This window comes from Opisthocomus hoazin, chromosome 2, assembly GCF_030867145.1.
Source record: "Opisthocomus hoazin isolate bOpiHoa1 chromosome 2, bOpiHoa1.hap1, whole genome shotgun sequence".
Taxonomy (NCBI): Eukaryota; Metazoa; Chordata; class Aves; order Opisthocomiformes; family Opisthocomidae; genus Opisthocomus; species Opisthocomus hoazin.
This window is the reverse complement of record NC_134415.1, coordinates 16,819,833-16,835,105: the sequence shown is the minus strand read 5'-3', so window position 1 is coordinate 16,835,105 and position 15,273 is coordinate 16,819,833. Positions and strand designations below refer to the sequence as shown.

Here is a 15,273-nt window from a genome sequence, read left to right as displayed (position 1 = left end):
TTTAGGGTGCAGATCAGTAGGTTCTTCAGGTTGCAGAATAACAGGCTGACTTTTGTCTCTTTAAGCTACAGCATTGAGCATGTAGGCCATGATAAACCAGATTTTTCAGCAGAGTGAATCACGCTATTCCCTGCTCTTCACGTAGCACAGTTTGGTTTTGGAGAAGCAATTGGTTTGCATGAAATACGGTGCAGTGAATTGGGTTTTTTGAGCCAGGCAGTATGGAATATAATTAAAATTCATCCAAAGAGATTCGTGTTTTTTGAGTTGTTAGTGAAATGTCTTCACTTCTTGGACAGACTGCAGATGGAGTTGCTATCTTTAGGTCTGTAGGAGACACTGAAATGCAGTCCACAGAGCTGCGCTTGTGGTTTGGGGGTAATGCAGTTTGACCGCAGTATCATGTCAGATCTCCACATCCATCCCAGGTCATGAAGGAGATGAGGAACTGATGGTGTAGACCCTTCCTTTTAGAGGGCAACCTACTTGGTTGCTTGCATGCTCATGAGACCGTATGTGTTGATGCTTTGTCTAATAATAGCGAGTTCCTAGGCTGTCCTGCCATGGCCAGGGTTCACTGAAGACAATGGAACATAGCATGATCGTTTGCTGCATTTTTCTTGGCAGCAAACCCACCAGAGTTCATTCCTATCACCAGATTAGGCTCACTGTAGAGGGTTCCCTTTGAGATGGGATGATGATGAGTTTCTCTGAAAAGCTGTTTATTCAGGTTGTGCACTGGCTGAGAAACGCTCTCTCCACATCTCTTGCTGCAGATAAGCTTTTGCGTATACACCATTCTGGGAGTTGTAAAACGAGCTCGCTGGCCTGCTGCTACTGAAGAGGCGAGAGCTGGAGGATTCTTGGTGGGATACATGCCCAGTGGAAGTCCAATATACCGTAATCCCTGCACCGAACAGGTCCTGAAGCTTCTTGACAATATACTTGCGCTTATAAGGTGGGTCATGTTAACTTGAAATTATTTATGTTGACTTAGGAATCTCTGAAAGCCAAACTGTGATAAATACCTGGAACGGTCAGAGCATGTTGTCCCAGTGAAGCCAGCGGGAACACAGGCTGGTGCAGGTGCCCAAGTACTGTTCCTGACTGTTCACAGTGGGGAATGGCACTGGGGAAACTGGAGCCTTCTGAATGTTCATTGGCCTGGCCTACAAGAGTCCATCAAAGCCAATGGGAGCTTGGGCTGGGGTTGCCTCCCCCACCTCCACTGCTATAAATCTGCCACCCAGTTAATCATTTCTCGACTAACATCTCTGCTCTGCCCTCAGCCCCTACAAGGCCACCTCTCCAGTCACCACCAGGGCAGTCCCAGCTCTCATCGCGTCCTGTTTGTGTTGTTCTCTTCTTCAGTGTTAAATTAAGCTGGTTTTGCTGACCATGAACACCAGCCTCCTGAAGCACTTGTCTGCTACCGAAATCAGTGGATGCATACTCTCAGGCTGTTGCTACCTTGCAGTGCCTCTCTGCATGTCACTGGTGTTGTGTACATCTGGGGCAGCCAGAGGAGGGAGCGAGAGAAGGCAGAAAAGGGGGAATCCTGAATAACAGAGTTCCCAGAATTATAAAGGAGGAATCTGTCTCAGGGTCTGCTGACACTGGGATTTTTCCAGGCTTATGGGGCAATTTTGTGAGATAATGCCACATGTTATGTACTTGAAAACTTGAGGCTCTGTCCTTGACAAGAGCTTGTTGGGAAAGAGCGTTTTTAGATCCACTTAGATTTTTCAGCTCCCAGGTCTGTGTGGGAAAGGGCCCAGTTACTCAGGCTCTCTTTCGTCAGGTGTGTTTGGTAGCCACTGAGCGCAGGACTGTGCTGCTTCCAGTAGGTGCAACATGCTGGGCTGGTAGGACAAGCACGTGCTGTCTTGGCCACCATAGCGGTGCTTCTCATCACAAAGCTGTGTGTAACACAGCAGGTGGTACTTTGGCCAGGGAACAGGGTGGAACCTTCTTGTTATGGCTGCGGAGTTGTGCTTAAAGTGTTTTTGCCTTTTATCCTGGAAGGCTGAAGATCCTGTTGATGAGCCCGTCAGAGACGTTGGGTAGAATGGAGGTGCCTAAGTAGAGGTAGCCTCATGGCATTTCTTCCAGAACCTGGGACGTGCTCCATATTGTGGGAGACCAACTAAAGCAGTGCCCAAGGTCTTAACAGGCTGCGACAGACAGACTTTTTGCTTGTGCGATTGCAGTTCTTGCCAGAATTTATGCATTATTAAAAACACTTGGGATCTCGGTCAACAAGCAGCTTAGGAAACTATTGTCAAATTCTGTCGCTGCTTGTAAAGAAGCAGAAATTCTGTGCCTGCTTGTTTACCACCTCCAGGAAAACGCATGAGCTATGTTCTGTTGTCGGTGCTTCCCCATCTACGTCAAGGAAGAGGCTCCTTGGCTGTTTTTTGAGATAATGCATCCGTGTTGTTCAAGCATCTCCCCTACAGACCAAAATCTTTTCTGAGCACGTGGTAGTAACATACATGGAGTGGCCTGTACTTCCCTCAGAGATACCCAGGCTTTTCTGAAAGCCGGATGCTCCAACAAGAATCAATGAATAATGTATTAAGAGCAGTGGATCCTCCACCTCATACCTTTCCTTGCTGCTGCTGGATATCAAGGCCTCTTTGTATGACAACTGCAAGCTCAGAGTTGTTCAGTGTAAATGTTGATGATCCTTATGTTTTTCTGGAGAAGTTGGAGCTTGTGCTGTGGCACTTCTGGTGTGTTTTCTGCTGGTTCTGAGTGCCTTTGCCGTGTACTGCGTCCTCAGGTCCTCTTTAATATGGATTACACAAGAGAATAAGGAATCTGTAGCAGCCTGTCAGCAGGCAGGAAGTACAGGGGTGTGAGGAAGGGTGGCTGGCAGGAATGCTGCCTGTGTTGAGGATGCCTTCAGGAACATCGTTGCATTACTACTTGGGGATGGATGCTGCTTTTAGCTCTGTGCCATGAGGCAGCTTTCTGTGAGGATAAGCAAGGTCCAGTGTTGCTCGTGTGCTTATGCAGGAAGCAGACGTGGAAGTCCTCACAGATCGTCTTGGTTACTGTGGGAGCAGATCTGCAAGTAGCACCGGCAGGGATCCTGCTGAGCAGCTGAATGGAGCACCACGTCAGGCACCAGCATGCAAAGAAACGGCATTTCGCAGGCTGAGCAGTTGGGTCTGCTGCTCTCTGGACGTTACGTGGCGTTCTGCTGCTGCGTTGGCAGACAGAAGCAGTGAAAGCTGTTAAGCTGTTGGGTCTTTGCCAGGGTAAGGAGCTTGAAGCTAGGTCGTGGATGAGACCAAAGAGCCAAGAGGAATGAGAAGAAGGAGTCTGGGTAACAAGGAGAAATAAGGTAGTTTTGAGTGGCATCTTTTTGTGCCTACCCGTATTTGTCTCCGTCTTGGTAGCTGCGTTTACCGCATTATTTTGAGGTTGCGTTGTTAATCACCGCTTGCAGCTTTTTGAGTGAAGATTCTCCTGTCCTCTGCAGCACCTCCTTTCATCTAGGTGCTTTCTGGCTTCTGGCTTAAATTGTTCTCTCCTGAATTTAAACCCGAATCATGATTTCCAGCCACCTTTTGATAGAGGCGCGTTTCTGGAGTCAGTAGCTGCATGAACAGGTTGGCACAGCACCTCTGTTGTGCTGGGATTTCTTGTGTTTTGTTACAAATGGACTGGTCAGGCTCAGCAAATGCTTTGCATGGACAAAGGCTTTTTTAGAAGTCCTCTTGATGAGATGCTGACATTACCAAGGCATTAATGCTGGTGAAAGAATTGTTGGATAGACATGGATGCTGTAGGTGTTTTCATTGTAGACGGCTCCAGCTATGGATAAAGGTTCTTCAAGCAGGGACTTTTCTAAAGGACTCATCTTCTGGCCTTCAAGCCCAACTCTCTGGGCATCAGATACTCTTCCAGCAGAGCTGTGACCATCGCTGAAAATCCCCCAAATCCTGCCATATCCTTTGCTTGTCTTTTCTAAAGCGTAAATGTCTCTTGAGTGTTGTTTTTCCATGTTCTGTGTGTGAGATGCCCAGGAATGCTACTCACTGCTGACAGTCTCAGCTGGAACATGCCTGGGGCCTGCATCTTCATCATGTGTGAGGGCTGTTGGATGCTTTTTTAACTCCCATAGAGAGCAGCTGAATAGCCATTTTCTCTCCATCACCACTGTGACCTTGCTAAAGTATTAATGGAGGGAGATTGGCCTGTGAGTGAACATCTGCCCTCCCAACTGTCAAGCTTGAGAAAACGCTTCAAGGACTCCGAAACAACTAAGGACCATGACTGCAGCTTCAGGATACGACTCTCTGGCACGTCCTGCTGGGGTTAGAGCAGTGGGATTTCAACGTTCACCACTGCAATTCCACAGGCCTTGGGTTCGCCTCACTGCCCTTCTGCCCAGCATGAGGCAAAGCCAACACTGGCATGGACCAGGCAGGGGACATACAAGAGGAGATGATTTCAGTAGCTAGATTTCAGGATAGCCTCAAGCAGAAATGCAGAGGTTTTTGAGTCAGCGGAACAAAATTATCCAAACTTTTGTGGAGGCTGGGCTGCTCCCTGGCCCCTCTTGGGAAAGTAAAACCAGCTTGTGCCCCCTTTGAGGCCAGTTGCGTGGTGATAGATCCAGCCCAGAATGAGAGTATGAGTCGTTAAGAAGTCATTTGTGCTGCTCTTTCTTATGAAACTTACATACTTGCCTTCCTCACGTGCAGTGAGCAGGGAAGTATTTAACACTAGCAGAGAGAAATGGGATAGTTGCCGTTTCGGAGCTAACTCAGGCTCTCTGCAAACTCAGGCAGACGTCACTGCATCAGGGTTGCCAGGATTGTGAACACAGACCTTCAAAAAAAAAAAAATTAAAAAATTTAAAAAATCATTAAGACATGAGTGAAAGCTGAGACTCTGGAGAACATACTGAGGTCTGTCTGCGCTCCCTTCCCCCAGCCATTCCCATGTACCCCCCTGCTTTGGGAAACGCTGCTCTAGGGGGAGATACTGAGTTGCCCTTGATCACCTCTAGCAGCAGGTACAATGGCATTGCAGTTTTGGAGGAGGCTGCAGGATTTGTGCTGTGTGCAGCTGGCGACACCCAGAGTGGAGGTCTGAGGTCTCAAAGGAGAGAGGTAGGTGAGAGAGACACCCCCTGCGAGTCCAGCTCTGAGTGTCAGTACCCTGGCTAAGAGGGCAACCGTTTTGGCCCGGATGGCAAGAGCCAGCCACCCGTGGCTGAATTGGTGTCCCTCGCGGAGAGCTGACCATGGCCGCCTCCTGATGATGCGGAATTGTTCCTGGCTGGATGTGTTGGCCAGGGGGCACGTGTGTCTGCCACGAGTAACATCTGATCGGACTGATGTTCTCCCCAGAGTCCCTCCAATGCCACCTGCCATTCTGGGGACTGTGACCCATCCCTGGAGGGCAGTGTGTGTATTTTGGAGCTGAAACAGCCCCTCCCTCTGCAGGGGCCTTAGGTACAGAAGATCTTTTGCGATTACAGAATCCGTGTCTTGTCAGTTTTTCAAATACAGTCTCTGATCCCTTTGGCCAAGCTAATAAGCTGTTGCCAGCATCAGCTGGAAAACTGCTGGGAGGTCTTACTGCCGATGCTTGCAAGGGGTGGGGTGAACTGAAGTAAGTGGAAGGGGCAGCCAGGAGATCCAGGACATGAGGTGGAGTCACTCCATATCTCTGTCGGGTCAGCTTCCCCAATATTTTAGCAGGTGGGGAAGGGGGATCCCATGCATACGTGCTTGGTCTCACCTTCCTCATCATCTGCCTCAGAGGAGCTGTTCACAAGCTGAAGGAGAGGATCCCACTGTCAAGGGCAAAAGGGGTTGACCCATACGAGTATAAACCAAGTGTTCTTCTGTTTCAGAACTCACAACAATCTCTACATGCCAGAGATGGTGGCTAGGCTGGGGGAGACATTTGCAAAGGCCTTAGACATGCTGGAGGTGGAGAAGAATGCCATCCTAGGTAAGAGGCTTCTCTTCAGGAGGAATGTGTGGGCAGATTCTCAGAGGTATTTGAGCGAGTGGTCCGTCAATGGCAGTGGAAGTGAAGAGGGGCTGGAGAGCCAGCTTCTTCATAGTACTCGCAGCTCAGCTATGATTTGAACCTGCTGAAATGAAGACGTTAAATAAGTTACTGGTCTCAGACAAATTGGTTTCTTCTACATGAAATGAAGGGTACCAAACTGCTTATCCCAGCTGGGTGGTGGTCTCTGCAACGTGGTATTCAGGCTGGAGAGGCTAGGGGTGCTGTAATTGTCTGCCTTTGAGCAGAGTTCGTGCTCAGCAGGATCCCCGAGTGCCAGTGCAGAGACCTGTCCTGGAGGGCAAGAGCCAAGTCCTGCAGTATGGCTCTGTCATTTGTTTCCAGACAGTGTATTAGAGGGTTTTGGAACCATCTTAAAACCAATTTGAGCTTATGAACACAGAAGTCTTTCCAACCAAGCAGAAGTGGGTAGCCTTATGGATAAAGTGGGGACCATGACTCTGGAAATTGGGGGTTAATTTCAGGTTCTGACAGATAGTGAAATATTTTGGAGAAGTTGCTGTGTCTTTCTGATCTCCATTTCTTATCTGTAAAATTAGGAGCTGCTTCTTTTACCTGTTTTCTATGACCTATAAACTCTCTGTGAACCACTGCACATAAAGGGGCAGGGCCTTAACCTCTGCTCTAAGCTTCTTAATATCGTAGTTCAGCAGTAGCTTGTGTCCCGGCAGAGGTGAATACAAACCTGAAGGGGTGGGCTATTAGAGGAGCTGCATAGCTGTCTGCTGTGTTTCTGCCTGGGTTCTGATAGCTCCAGTAAGTTTTGCTTTGGAGAAATGAGGGGGCTATAACAACCTTGGTATGAACACCTCTGTACAACCGACCTGAGATTGGCCAACCTCTGAGGGGAGGTTCTGCCCCAGGGTTGCTGCACCTCTTCCCATCTGCCTGCATGTTGATCTTGCCAAGTGCTTCCCTTGCTGCCATCAAGCTGGCTGGGGCCTGCCCAACACGTTTTGAAGGTGCACTGTGCTCTCTCTCAGTAATGTAGCTGAAGTTTATTGTTTCCCACAGGTCTCCCTCAGCCTCTGCTGGAGCTTTATGACTCTCCTGTTTACAAAACGGTCTTAGAAAGGATGCAGGGCTTCTTTTGTACCCTCTACGACAACTGGTAAGAGCACCAGATACCCCCCACACAATCCAGCATTGCACAGCTGGAACAGTAGGCTGCTGCTGGGTGCTGACGACTTCTAGAATTAGAGTTTCCATGTGAGCTGTAGCCTGTAATGTCCAAGTACAAGTTGCAGTGGTGAACTATACTCGGTGGTTGCAATCTACCACATACATATGGAACACAGTCACTGGAAGAAGTACCTCAAAATGTGAATCTGCTTTTAGCTCTTCTACAGTTAGATTGTTCTGATATCCTGACCTAGTTTGTCTCTGCCACTCTTAATTGTGTGTTAGGATATGTCAGCACTTGAAAGTGCATTTTAGTGCTTAAATGCTTAATTCATTGTCCCTTTGCAGGTATCCCAGAAAAAAAGAGATACTGTGCTAAAATTCCTCTACAGTATTTGTTTAAGAGCATGGCAACTATCTAATCTCAAGATGATGGTACTTGCAGCCTTTGCAAGCCAGAGGCATGGTACCTGTTACCTAGCAGAGTTGCAACTAACTCATTTTTTGTTGAAGCTTCCACATCTTGGGAAATGCAGGCCCCTCCATGCAACAAGATTTCTACACCGTTGAGGGTCTCGCCACCCAGCTCCTCAGCTCAGCTTTCATCAACCTCAACAACATTCCTGATTACAGACTGCGTCCCATGCTCCGTATCCTTCCGCCACTGTTTCAGGCGAGCTAGGGAGGCTTTGAACTAGTAATTCAAAACCTGGTGGCTTCCTAGCATCGTTTGCAATGTGGCCAAGCTAAAGAAGGGGGATTGAGGAGGTAAACAAACAGGGATACACCTGGTGTGGGTCAGGTGTGGGCCTAGGAGGGCATAAGCGGATACCACAGTGCATGGGGTCAGAGAGAATAAATGCAAACAGTTTGTGTGGTCCTGGAGGCACCATGAGAGGTGGGTCATGCCTTCTGGGGGGCAAGGGCACTTGGATTGTGTAGGAGCTTAGCAGTAGGGTGTCTGGCTAGACTTTGTGCTTGTGTGGGAGATCATCTGGGGTTCCCAGCCCTCTTTCCAGGGCTGGACATTCAGTCTTGCTGCTAGGAAACGGGCACTAAGCACGCTCAGCTTTCTCAGCTGAACGATCGGGGAAGAGGCTGAATACCTCATGCTCTTGCTGCGTAGAGATGCCACGTGTTAATTCAGGGCTGTGAGAAGATGGGCTTCAAGTTGTCTGTCGCTTGGCCTCCCAGGGGAGTGGGCTGGCTTGGTTGGGGTGCTGCAGTCTCCCGAGCAGCTGGCAGTATGTGCTGGATCTCTTCCTTGACTGGTCTGTGCAGGCGTGTTTGTGAAGCCCTTGGTACTCTCTTGCCCTTCAGAATACTACGAAACCCTTGTCTGCCCCATGCTGGGACCACTCTTAACCTATCTGCACCTGGTAAGAAAACAGCTTGTTTGATGCCTGTTCCCTGGCAGCCCGGACTCCGTGTAGCAGCTGACAGCAGCGTGTGAGAACGTCTGTCTCTCCAAAGCCAACAGAGACAAGGGCAGAGCCTCAACGCTTAATGAGTTTGATGCTGTTTAGGGGGCCTTTTGAGGTGCGTTGATCCCTGGCTGCTGCACAGCACCCCTTGCTGTGAATTCAAACCTGTGGATATCGGCTCCTCAACCTTCAGCCCTGAGAATTTTTGTGGGTTTTTTTTTGCCCATGTGCCCTCATTTTGCCGAGAGCTCACTCAGATTCCTACAGCCAGCACGGCCACAGCATCTTCAGCACAGCTGGCAGCGGTTCTTGTCCCATTCCAAATGGGGCTTGGCATGAGGGCTGTGTTCAAAGCTCTTGTGCTTCTGTCAGCAGCAGTCACTTGGGCCTCTTTGCATTTTATCCAGCATGGCTCCATAGGAAAGTATTGAATCTTCCCTTTTGTCTTGAACAGAGGTTGTCTCAGAAATGGCAGGTGATCAACCAGCGAAGCATGCTCTGGTAAGCTTCCACCCCTTGATAGGAGTACTGAAAGGGGAAAATGGGGAGTGGGATGGCCCTTCGCCCAGGGAGCAGCCCTGCCAGCCAGGGGCTGGAAAACACTGTGTTTGCCGTGATGGTGACTCACTCCCTGTGCTTGGGCACATTGGCTCCTTTCACGCTAAAACCTGTTCTCCTCAGTGAGGATGATGCTGCAGATGACAACCCCGAGTCTCAGGAGATGCTTGAGGAACAGCTGGTCAGGCTGCTGACCCGAGAAGTCATGGATCTCATCAGTAAGTGAAATCAAGCTAGGTCCTGGGGAATACTTGGGAAGTTTGCCATGGAGAGGACAACAGGAATTTCCAATGTGCAGTAAAACTTAACTACAATGGCCAGTAGTATTTAACATAATCCTTAGAAGCCAGGTATGAGACAGTTAACCCTGCCAAAATCTTAGCTAAAACTAAGATAAATTAAAAACCTCCAGAAGAGAGTTTCTTCCTTTTGTTTTGTTAGCATTCAGGGCTCCATGGTTTTGGCGCTGTCTTTGTAGGAGTCCAGACCTCATTTGGAATCTGGGTTCCACCGTTCTGTGCCCTGGAGCCCAGTGACAGGACACTGATTTGCGGACAACCAGAGTGCAGAGCAGTTTTGTTGCTGGAAGAGTCCCTCCCCCAAAGCAATCTTCCTTCTTTGTGTTCCCTTTCTCCAACTTTGTGTTTTTGTCAGTGTGGCGTTGAGCAGAGGGGCTGGGAAAATTGATGCATAGAGATCACAGATCCTCAACCTTCTATCTCCTTTCTTGATTGGCCTTGTTGCCTTAAGATGGTGTTGTTCTCAGGTTGCAGGCTTCACGTGGGTTTCTACGTTCCTGGTTCTCAGCAGTTTGAAGCAGGCACCATGCAACGCATTCCGCTGTGGGTGGGGTGTTTCAGCCTTCCAAGCAGTGCAGTGTTTGGCTTTTCAACTGGGCTTTCAGACTCTGCAGATACTGTGTAAGAGCTGGGGGAGCCTGAAGCAGCTGCGAGCCCGTCAGAGTCTGTAGGATGATCTCTGTATGTTCTTCCCTTTTCTGCTCCTCTGACCTGCAACTGTTTTTGCAGCCGTTTGCTGTGTTTCTAAGAAAGGCGTTGAGCATAACACTACTGCTGTGGATGGAGACGGTGAGTAAATGCCTGTACCTTTGCTTTTCCTGCCCTTGGTGTATACAGGCAGTTTCCCCATTTCTTCGTGCATTTTTTGAGGGAGGGGCTGGCCTGTTGCTGGAAGTTCCCTGTTCGGGCCATAGGTTTGGTAAGAAGCCTTCAGCTCTGCCCTGCCCAGTGTGTCTGGGGGCCACAGAAGAACCTGGTCTAGCCTAGGAGCAAATGTGTTGTAGGGTTCGCAGGTAGCATGTTGGAGCAGCTGATTCTTAAGGTACCAAGAAGAGATGTGCACGGTCTTCCCAAGCGCCAGAGATAGCTCATTGGGTGGGTGCCCTTCCTGGCCCAGAAAGGGCGGGTGCTTTCTGCTTGGAGAGGGGTGTTCTGGCAGGTTGTGCCAGTGTGCTGAGTCCATGCGCTGTCTTCTGGCTCTAGCTGAGTTCTCGCTGTGCCTCCCTGTGTCTCCCTCAGTCGGTGGGAGGCCGTGTTCACAGTGCTGCCTTTGCTGTGCTCTGCAGATGATGAGGCGATGGCCACAGAGGTGACCCCCCCTGCCAGCGCAGAGCTCACCGAGCTCGGCAAGTGTCTGATGAGGCAGGAGGTAAGAGTGCATGCTCTGACTTCACCATCCTCTCTCTGTGTTCTTTGTCACACTTGGCTGTGGTGCAGCAGGATGCTGCTGCAGAGATCCAGGCTGCTGGAGCATTCCCCAGTGTGACAATCTCTCGGGAAGATGCATGGCTTTTTTAAGGGCCTTGTTAATGGCTGCAGAAGCCACAAAGCGAGGTGGGGGCTGGGACCCAGTATAACCTGCAGCTACCGAGTTTCAGCCCTTCTGTGGGCGAGGCCCGGACATTCAGCTCCCAAGGTGCTCCCTGGCTCTGCCTTCATCCTGGGCTCAGGCCTTCACGAGGAAGAACTTCACTCAGCAGCTCTTTTTTCCTGTAAAATCTGCCAGAGCTGGCACAGGAGACAAAGTTTTAACACAACCCACAGCAGAGTGTGCATCCCGATAGCTCTGTACTCCTTCTTTCCTCAGAAGCTTTTGCAGTGACTTGAGAGTAGCAGCTGATGGGAGTCCGTGAGTGTTCCAGGGCCTCTGCAGGGGAGATGAAGGGAAGCAGGCTTGCTTGACGTTGGTTCCTCATGGCTATGATGATGGACACGGGGTGTGCCTTTGAGCACCTTCAGCTGGAGCAGCAGCAGCACGCAGGATGCTCAGAAGATAGCTCCAAGGAGCTCCTGCAGAGTCCCTGGATTGTTGCTTGGCTCCCTTCAGGTTTGAACCCTAGAGGTGGGACGTGGTTCCTCTGACTGGTTTCCCTCTCCGACTCCTTTTCAGGATGTTTGCACTGCACTGCTGATCACTGCCTACGCGTCCCTCTCCTGGAAGGACACCTTGTCCTGCCAAAGAACCACAACGCAGCTTTGCTGGCCGCTGCTCAAACAGGTACCTCTGGGAGGAAGAAGGGATTAGTTCTGGCAGGGTTGGGAGAGGAAGCTCTGAATGTAGTGAGAAGCATGTCTGCTTCACCCCTGGGCACCTGCTCCCTCGGGAAGACCAAGCTGCTGCAGAAAGGCAGTCATCTATGGGTATCCTGCTTCCATGCTGACAGTGCCTCTTCCTCAGGTGCTTCCAGGAAACCTCCTGCCCGATGCTGTGTCCTGGTTTTTCACAAGCGTGCTGAAGGGCTTACAGACACATGGGCAGCACGACGGCTGCATGGCAGCTCTTGTCCACCTGGCTTTCCAGATCTATGAGGCCTTGGTGAGAAACTCTGCTCTCTGTCCAGATGCGAGGTCAGCTGGGGCGTGGTGCAAAGCTAATCCCAGGGCTGCCTGGCTAGGGGCAGAGGAGCTAACGGCCCTCCTCCAGCAGAGCAGGTGGGCATGGCCGCTCCTCTAGCAGAGCTGCGTTAACTGTACTTCTCCCTGCAGCGCCCTCGCTACACTGAGCTGAAGGCGGTGATGGAGCAGATCCCAGATATCCAGAGGGACTCTTTGGAGCAGTTTGAGTCAAAGCTTCTCAACCCAACACTGCAGAAGGTGGCAGACAAGCGCCGGAAGGATCATTTCAAGCGCCTCATCGCAGGTTGCATTGGGGTAGGTGATATCCTGGAGGAAAATGAAGCTGTTCCGTTTCATGCCTGTACCCTGCAGAAGTGCTGGGGTGGCCATCCTGCCTGCCTCTCCTCAGCCGCCCCCCTTCCCAGCCAGGAAGCTGTTGCAGCATGTTCTCAGGGCTTGTTCTGTCTCTTCAGCCTGGAGGTACAGCCAGGATGAGCACAGAAAGGCAAGGGCGTAGCTTGCACAAGGGTGCCGGGGGGAAACGGAGTGTTAGAATGTTTGAGAGAAGCCGCTGGGTGGGTGCTGGGCTCTTGCAAGGACGGTGGCGCCGGAGTCTGGTGCATCGAGTTAGAAGCTGGGGAGCTGATGGCTGGGAACGGCCAGGCCTGAGATTCCCCAAAATGCAGTTGTGGGGTCCAGGCCTCGGGATTGCTCGGGATTTGGGGTCTGCCACTGACCGAGCAGGCTGCCCCCGAGCTGAGTGGGGCTGTGAAGGCTGTAACGACTGATGCCTGTCTGTCTGTCCTCTGCAGAAGCCCCTCGGGGAGCAGTTCCGCAAGGAGGTCCATATCCGGAACCTCCCGTCTCTCTTCAAAAAGGTGAAGCCGTTGTTGGAGACAGATGTGCTAGAAAATGAGGATGGAGAGGGCCTCACTCCGCTTTTTGAACCCTGAGCCTGGGATGCTGCAGCCATCTCCTCCCCTACCTTATATTTTGTCTCTCCTCATAGTAAGCACATTAGATTCTCCTTGTCATCGCCTCCACAAGCGTTCGTCTGAATAAAGCCCCTTATGGGTCCTGTCCCGTTCTCCTCCCTACACTGGGACGGGGCCTGCGGTGGCATCTGAACCAGTCTATTAAGCTTCCCCCAGTTCCTTCCCCTCCTCTCCACTGGATGAGCGTCTTCAGACCTCTGCTTCTCTGCAAGGTGGGAGCTGAGCCCATAGACTCCATGAGGTAAAGCCTGGTCATCCTGCAGCCTGGGGTCACTCTCGCTCCACCACTTCATCCCTCGGGGTTCAGGATTAACGCAAAGGGCGGAGTAGTGCACCGTGTGAAAAGGGGCTACCCCCATGTTCCTCTGGGTGCTGGCAGCCAGGCTTTGTCGGGAATGCATCGGACACTCCTGTCACGCCTGTCAGCACTTGTCCCTAGCGGACTGGTGTTCTGACGAATCTGTTTCCCTCCAGGATGCCGCGTCTCGGGCCGAGGGCTGCGCGCCAGGAAGCCTAGCAGTGCTCTGGGATCTCCCTTGAGATCAGCCTTTTTAAGGTGCAGCTGCTCTCTTGGAGGCAGCAGACGCTGTTATACGTATATATACATACATATATATGTGTATATATATATGATCATACAGCTTGTTCTACCCAGAGCCAAATGGAAGGCTTTTACTTTGTGCCAGCCTTTCTTAGGCGTCTCTCAGGGGGAGCAGGACAGATTTCTTTTTTTATCATTGTTTTTTTCTTTTTACCACGCCCTTGTAGACTAGAACATGGCCAGTGCAGGGTACCCAAAATCTGGACCAATACCTGAAGCACCTGCAAACCAAAAGGGATCTCCTCACCCTGTTGCTGTGGAGGTGACAGCAGGCCGTGTTTTCACCCAGTCTGATACTTCTCGGAGAATTGCGTGGTGGGGCAGGAGGGTGGGTTCATGCTGCAGTTTATGGGGGAAGCCAGGTCAGAAACTGGGGTTTGAGTGAGGTGGGACTCCATCACATCACTCCAGTCTGCAAAGCTGGTTCTTCCTATGTGACAAATGGTTCACTCGATCTATCCTAGCGTTAGCACAGGAGCTGGGAAGGTCTGTCCAGAGCTAGCTGGCAGCTTTGCCACCCAGGAGACAACGAGTAATAAACTGGTGGGCAGAGAAGGTGGTGTCTCCACTTGGACAGACTGGACAGGAGAGCTGGGGTTGGGAGCGGCGGGAGCACAGAAAGGATGAGCAGGCCTTGGGAATCCACTCGCCCTCCTGCCCCTGCTGATCCACCAGCACCTTCCACCTTCCTTCTGGCCTCAGTTTTTTAACCTCTGAGCTAACATGGCTCCTGGCTCTAGCAAAGGCTGGGTGTATTTATTGTGTTGTGATATTTTTAACATTCTGTGACGTCATGCTAGACACAAGGGGGTTTTTTTTAAATGGTTTTTAGAACCTTTTTTGTAGGAATGTTTAAATCCGAAACTGTCTCTGAACTGGTTGTGTTACACCTCTGAACGTCAGTAAAGCTATTCCTGTTTCATACACATGGTCTCTGGTTTCCTTTTTGTTCTTTCATCTGTTCCAGTAAGATCTGAGGCCTCTGCTTTGCCCACACTGCCTTCCTTATCCCAGCTACCACAAAGGGAGCACCTTTGCTGGTAGTCAAGGGAGAGGATGAACCATTCCAGACTACATAATTAAGTTAGAAGGCAAGGGGAAAACTGCATTTAGAAGTAATAACATGTCACTCAGAGCTGGCTTGTATTAATTCCACGGCAGCTGCTAGGTCCCAATTTACAGCTTGAAGGGTACGCGTTGCGAGAGCGAAACCCTTCGGCATGGCTATCCCAGGATGTCCCATAAGCACTATGGGAAAGACGCGAAGCAATAGCACAGAAAGGTGCACGTGCTACTGAAGTAGCCTCCAAGCCCAACCCTGGCTATTGCTGGGAGGAGCAGTGTCTTGTGGTGGTGCTGTAGGTCAGCCATAACCCTCTCAGTAACAAAGGGAAGTGATGAAGCTATCGCCTTTGGTCTGTCCCCTCGCCTGACCAAGGCTGCAGGAAAACAACAAAAGCGGAAGTCCTCAAGGAGGTGGGCCTGAGCAATGTTAATGTAAGTTTTGTTACAAAACCTTTTTCCAAGGCCCCAGCTGTAAGCCAGCTCAGCATGGAAGCTGCTCCAGCTTGTTTAAACTCAAAGGATGCAGCTAGAAATTACTGTTTTTCAAACAGGATTAGCACCTAAAGGATGTTTAGTGTAGGTAACTACACCCC

The 15,273-nt window shown here is 50.6% G+C and overlaps 1 protein-coding gene across 4 annotated transcripts in view; it reads left to right on the top strand.

Annotated features, from left to right (window-relative positions):
* Window positions 1-14,541, top strand: part of XPO5 (exportin 5) — a 30,638-nt gene extending 16,097 nt beyond the window's left edge. For all 4 annotated transcript variants that reach the window (XM_075412756.1, XM_075412755.1, XM_075412754.1 and 1 more), the window contains 13 exons: window positions 777-958; window positions 5,879-5,979; window positions 7,075-7,171; window positions 7,696-7,832; window positions 8,464-8,561; window positions 9,061-9,107; window positions 9,288-9,382; window positions 10,193-10,252; window positions 10,750-10,832; window positions 11,574-11,681; window positions 11,862-11,999; window positions 12,170-12,334; window positions 12,832-14,541. In XM_075412756.1, the coding sequence (XP_075268871.1) occupies window positions 777-958; window positions 5,879-5,979; window positions 7,075-7,171; window positions 7,696-7,832; window positions 8,464-8,561; window positions 9,061-9,107; window positions 9,288-9,382; window positions 10,193-10,252; window positions 10,750-10,832; window positions 11,574-11,681; window positions 11,862-11,999; window positions 12,170-12,334; window positions 12,832-12,972 (1,452 nt within the window). In that variant the 3' untranslated portion in view covers window positions 12,973-14,541. The remainder of the gene's footprint in view (window positions 1-776; window positions 959-5,878; window positions 5,980-7,074; window positions 7,172-7,695; window positions 7,833-8,463; window positions 8,562-9,060; window positions 9,108-9,287; window positions 9,383-10,192; window positions 10,253-10,749; window positions 10,833-11,573; window positions 11,682-11,861; window positions 12,000-12,169; window positions 12,335-12,831) is intronic.
* The last annotated feature ends 732 nt before the right edge of the window (window positions 14,542-15,273 follow it).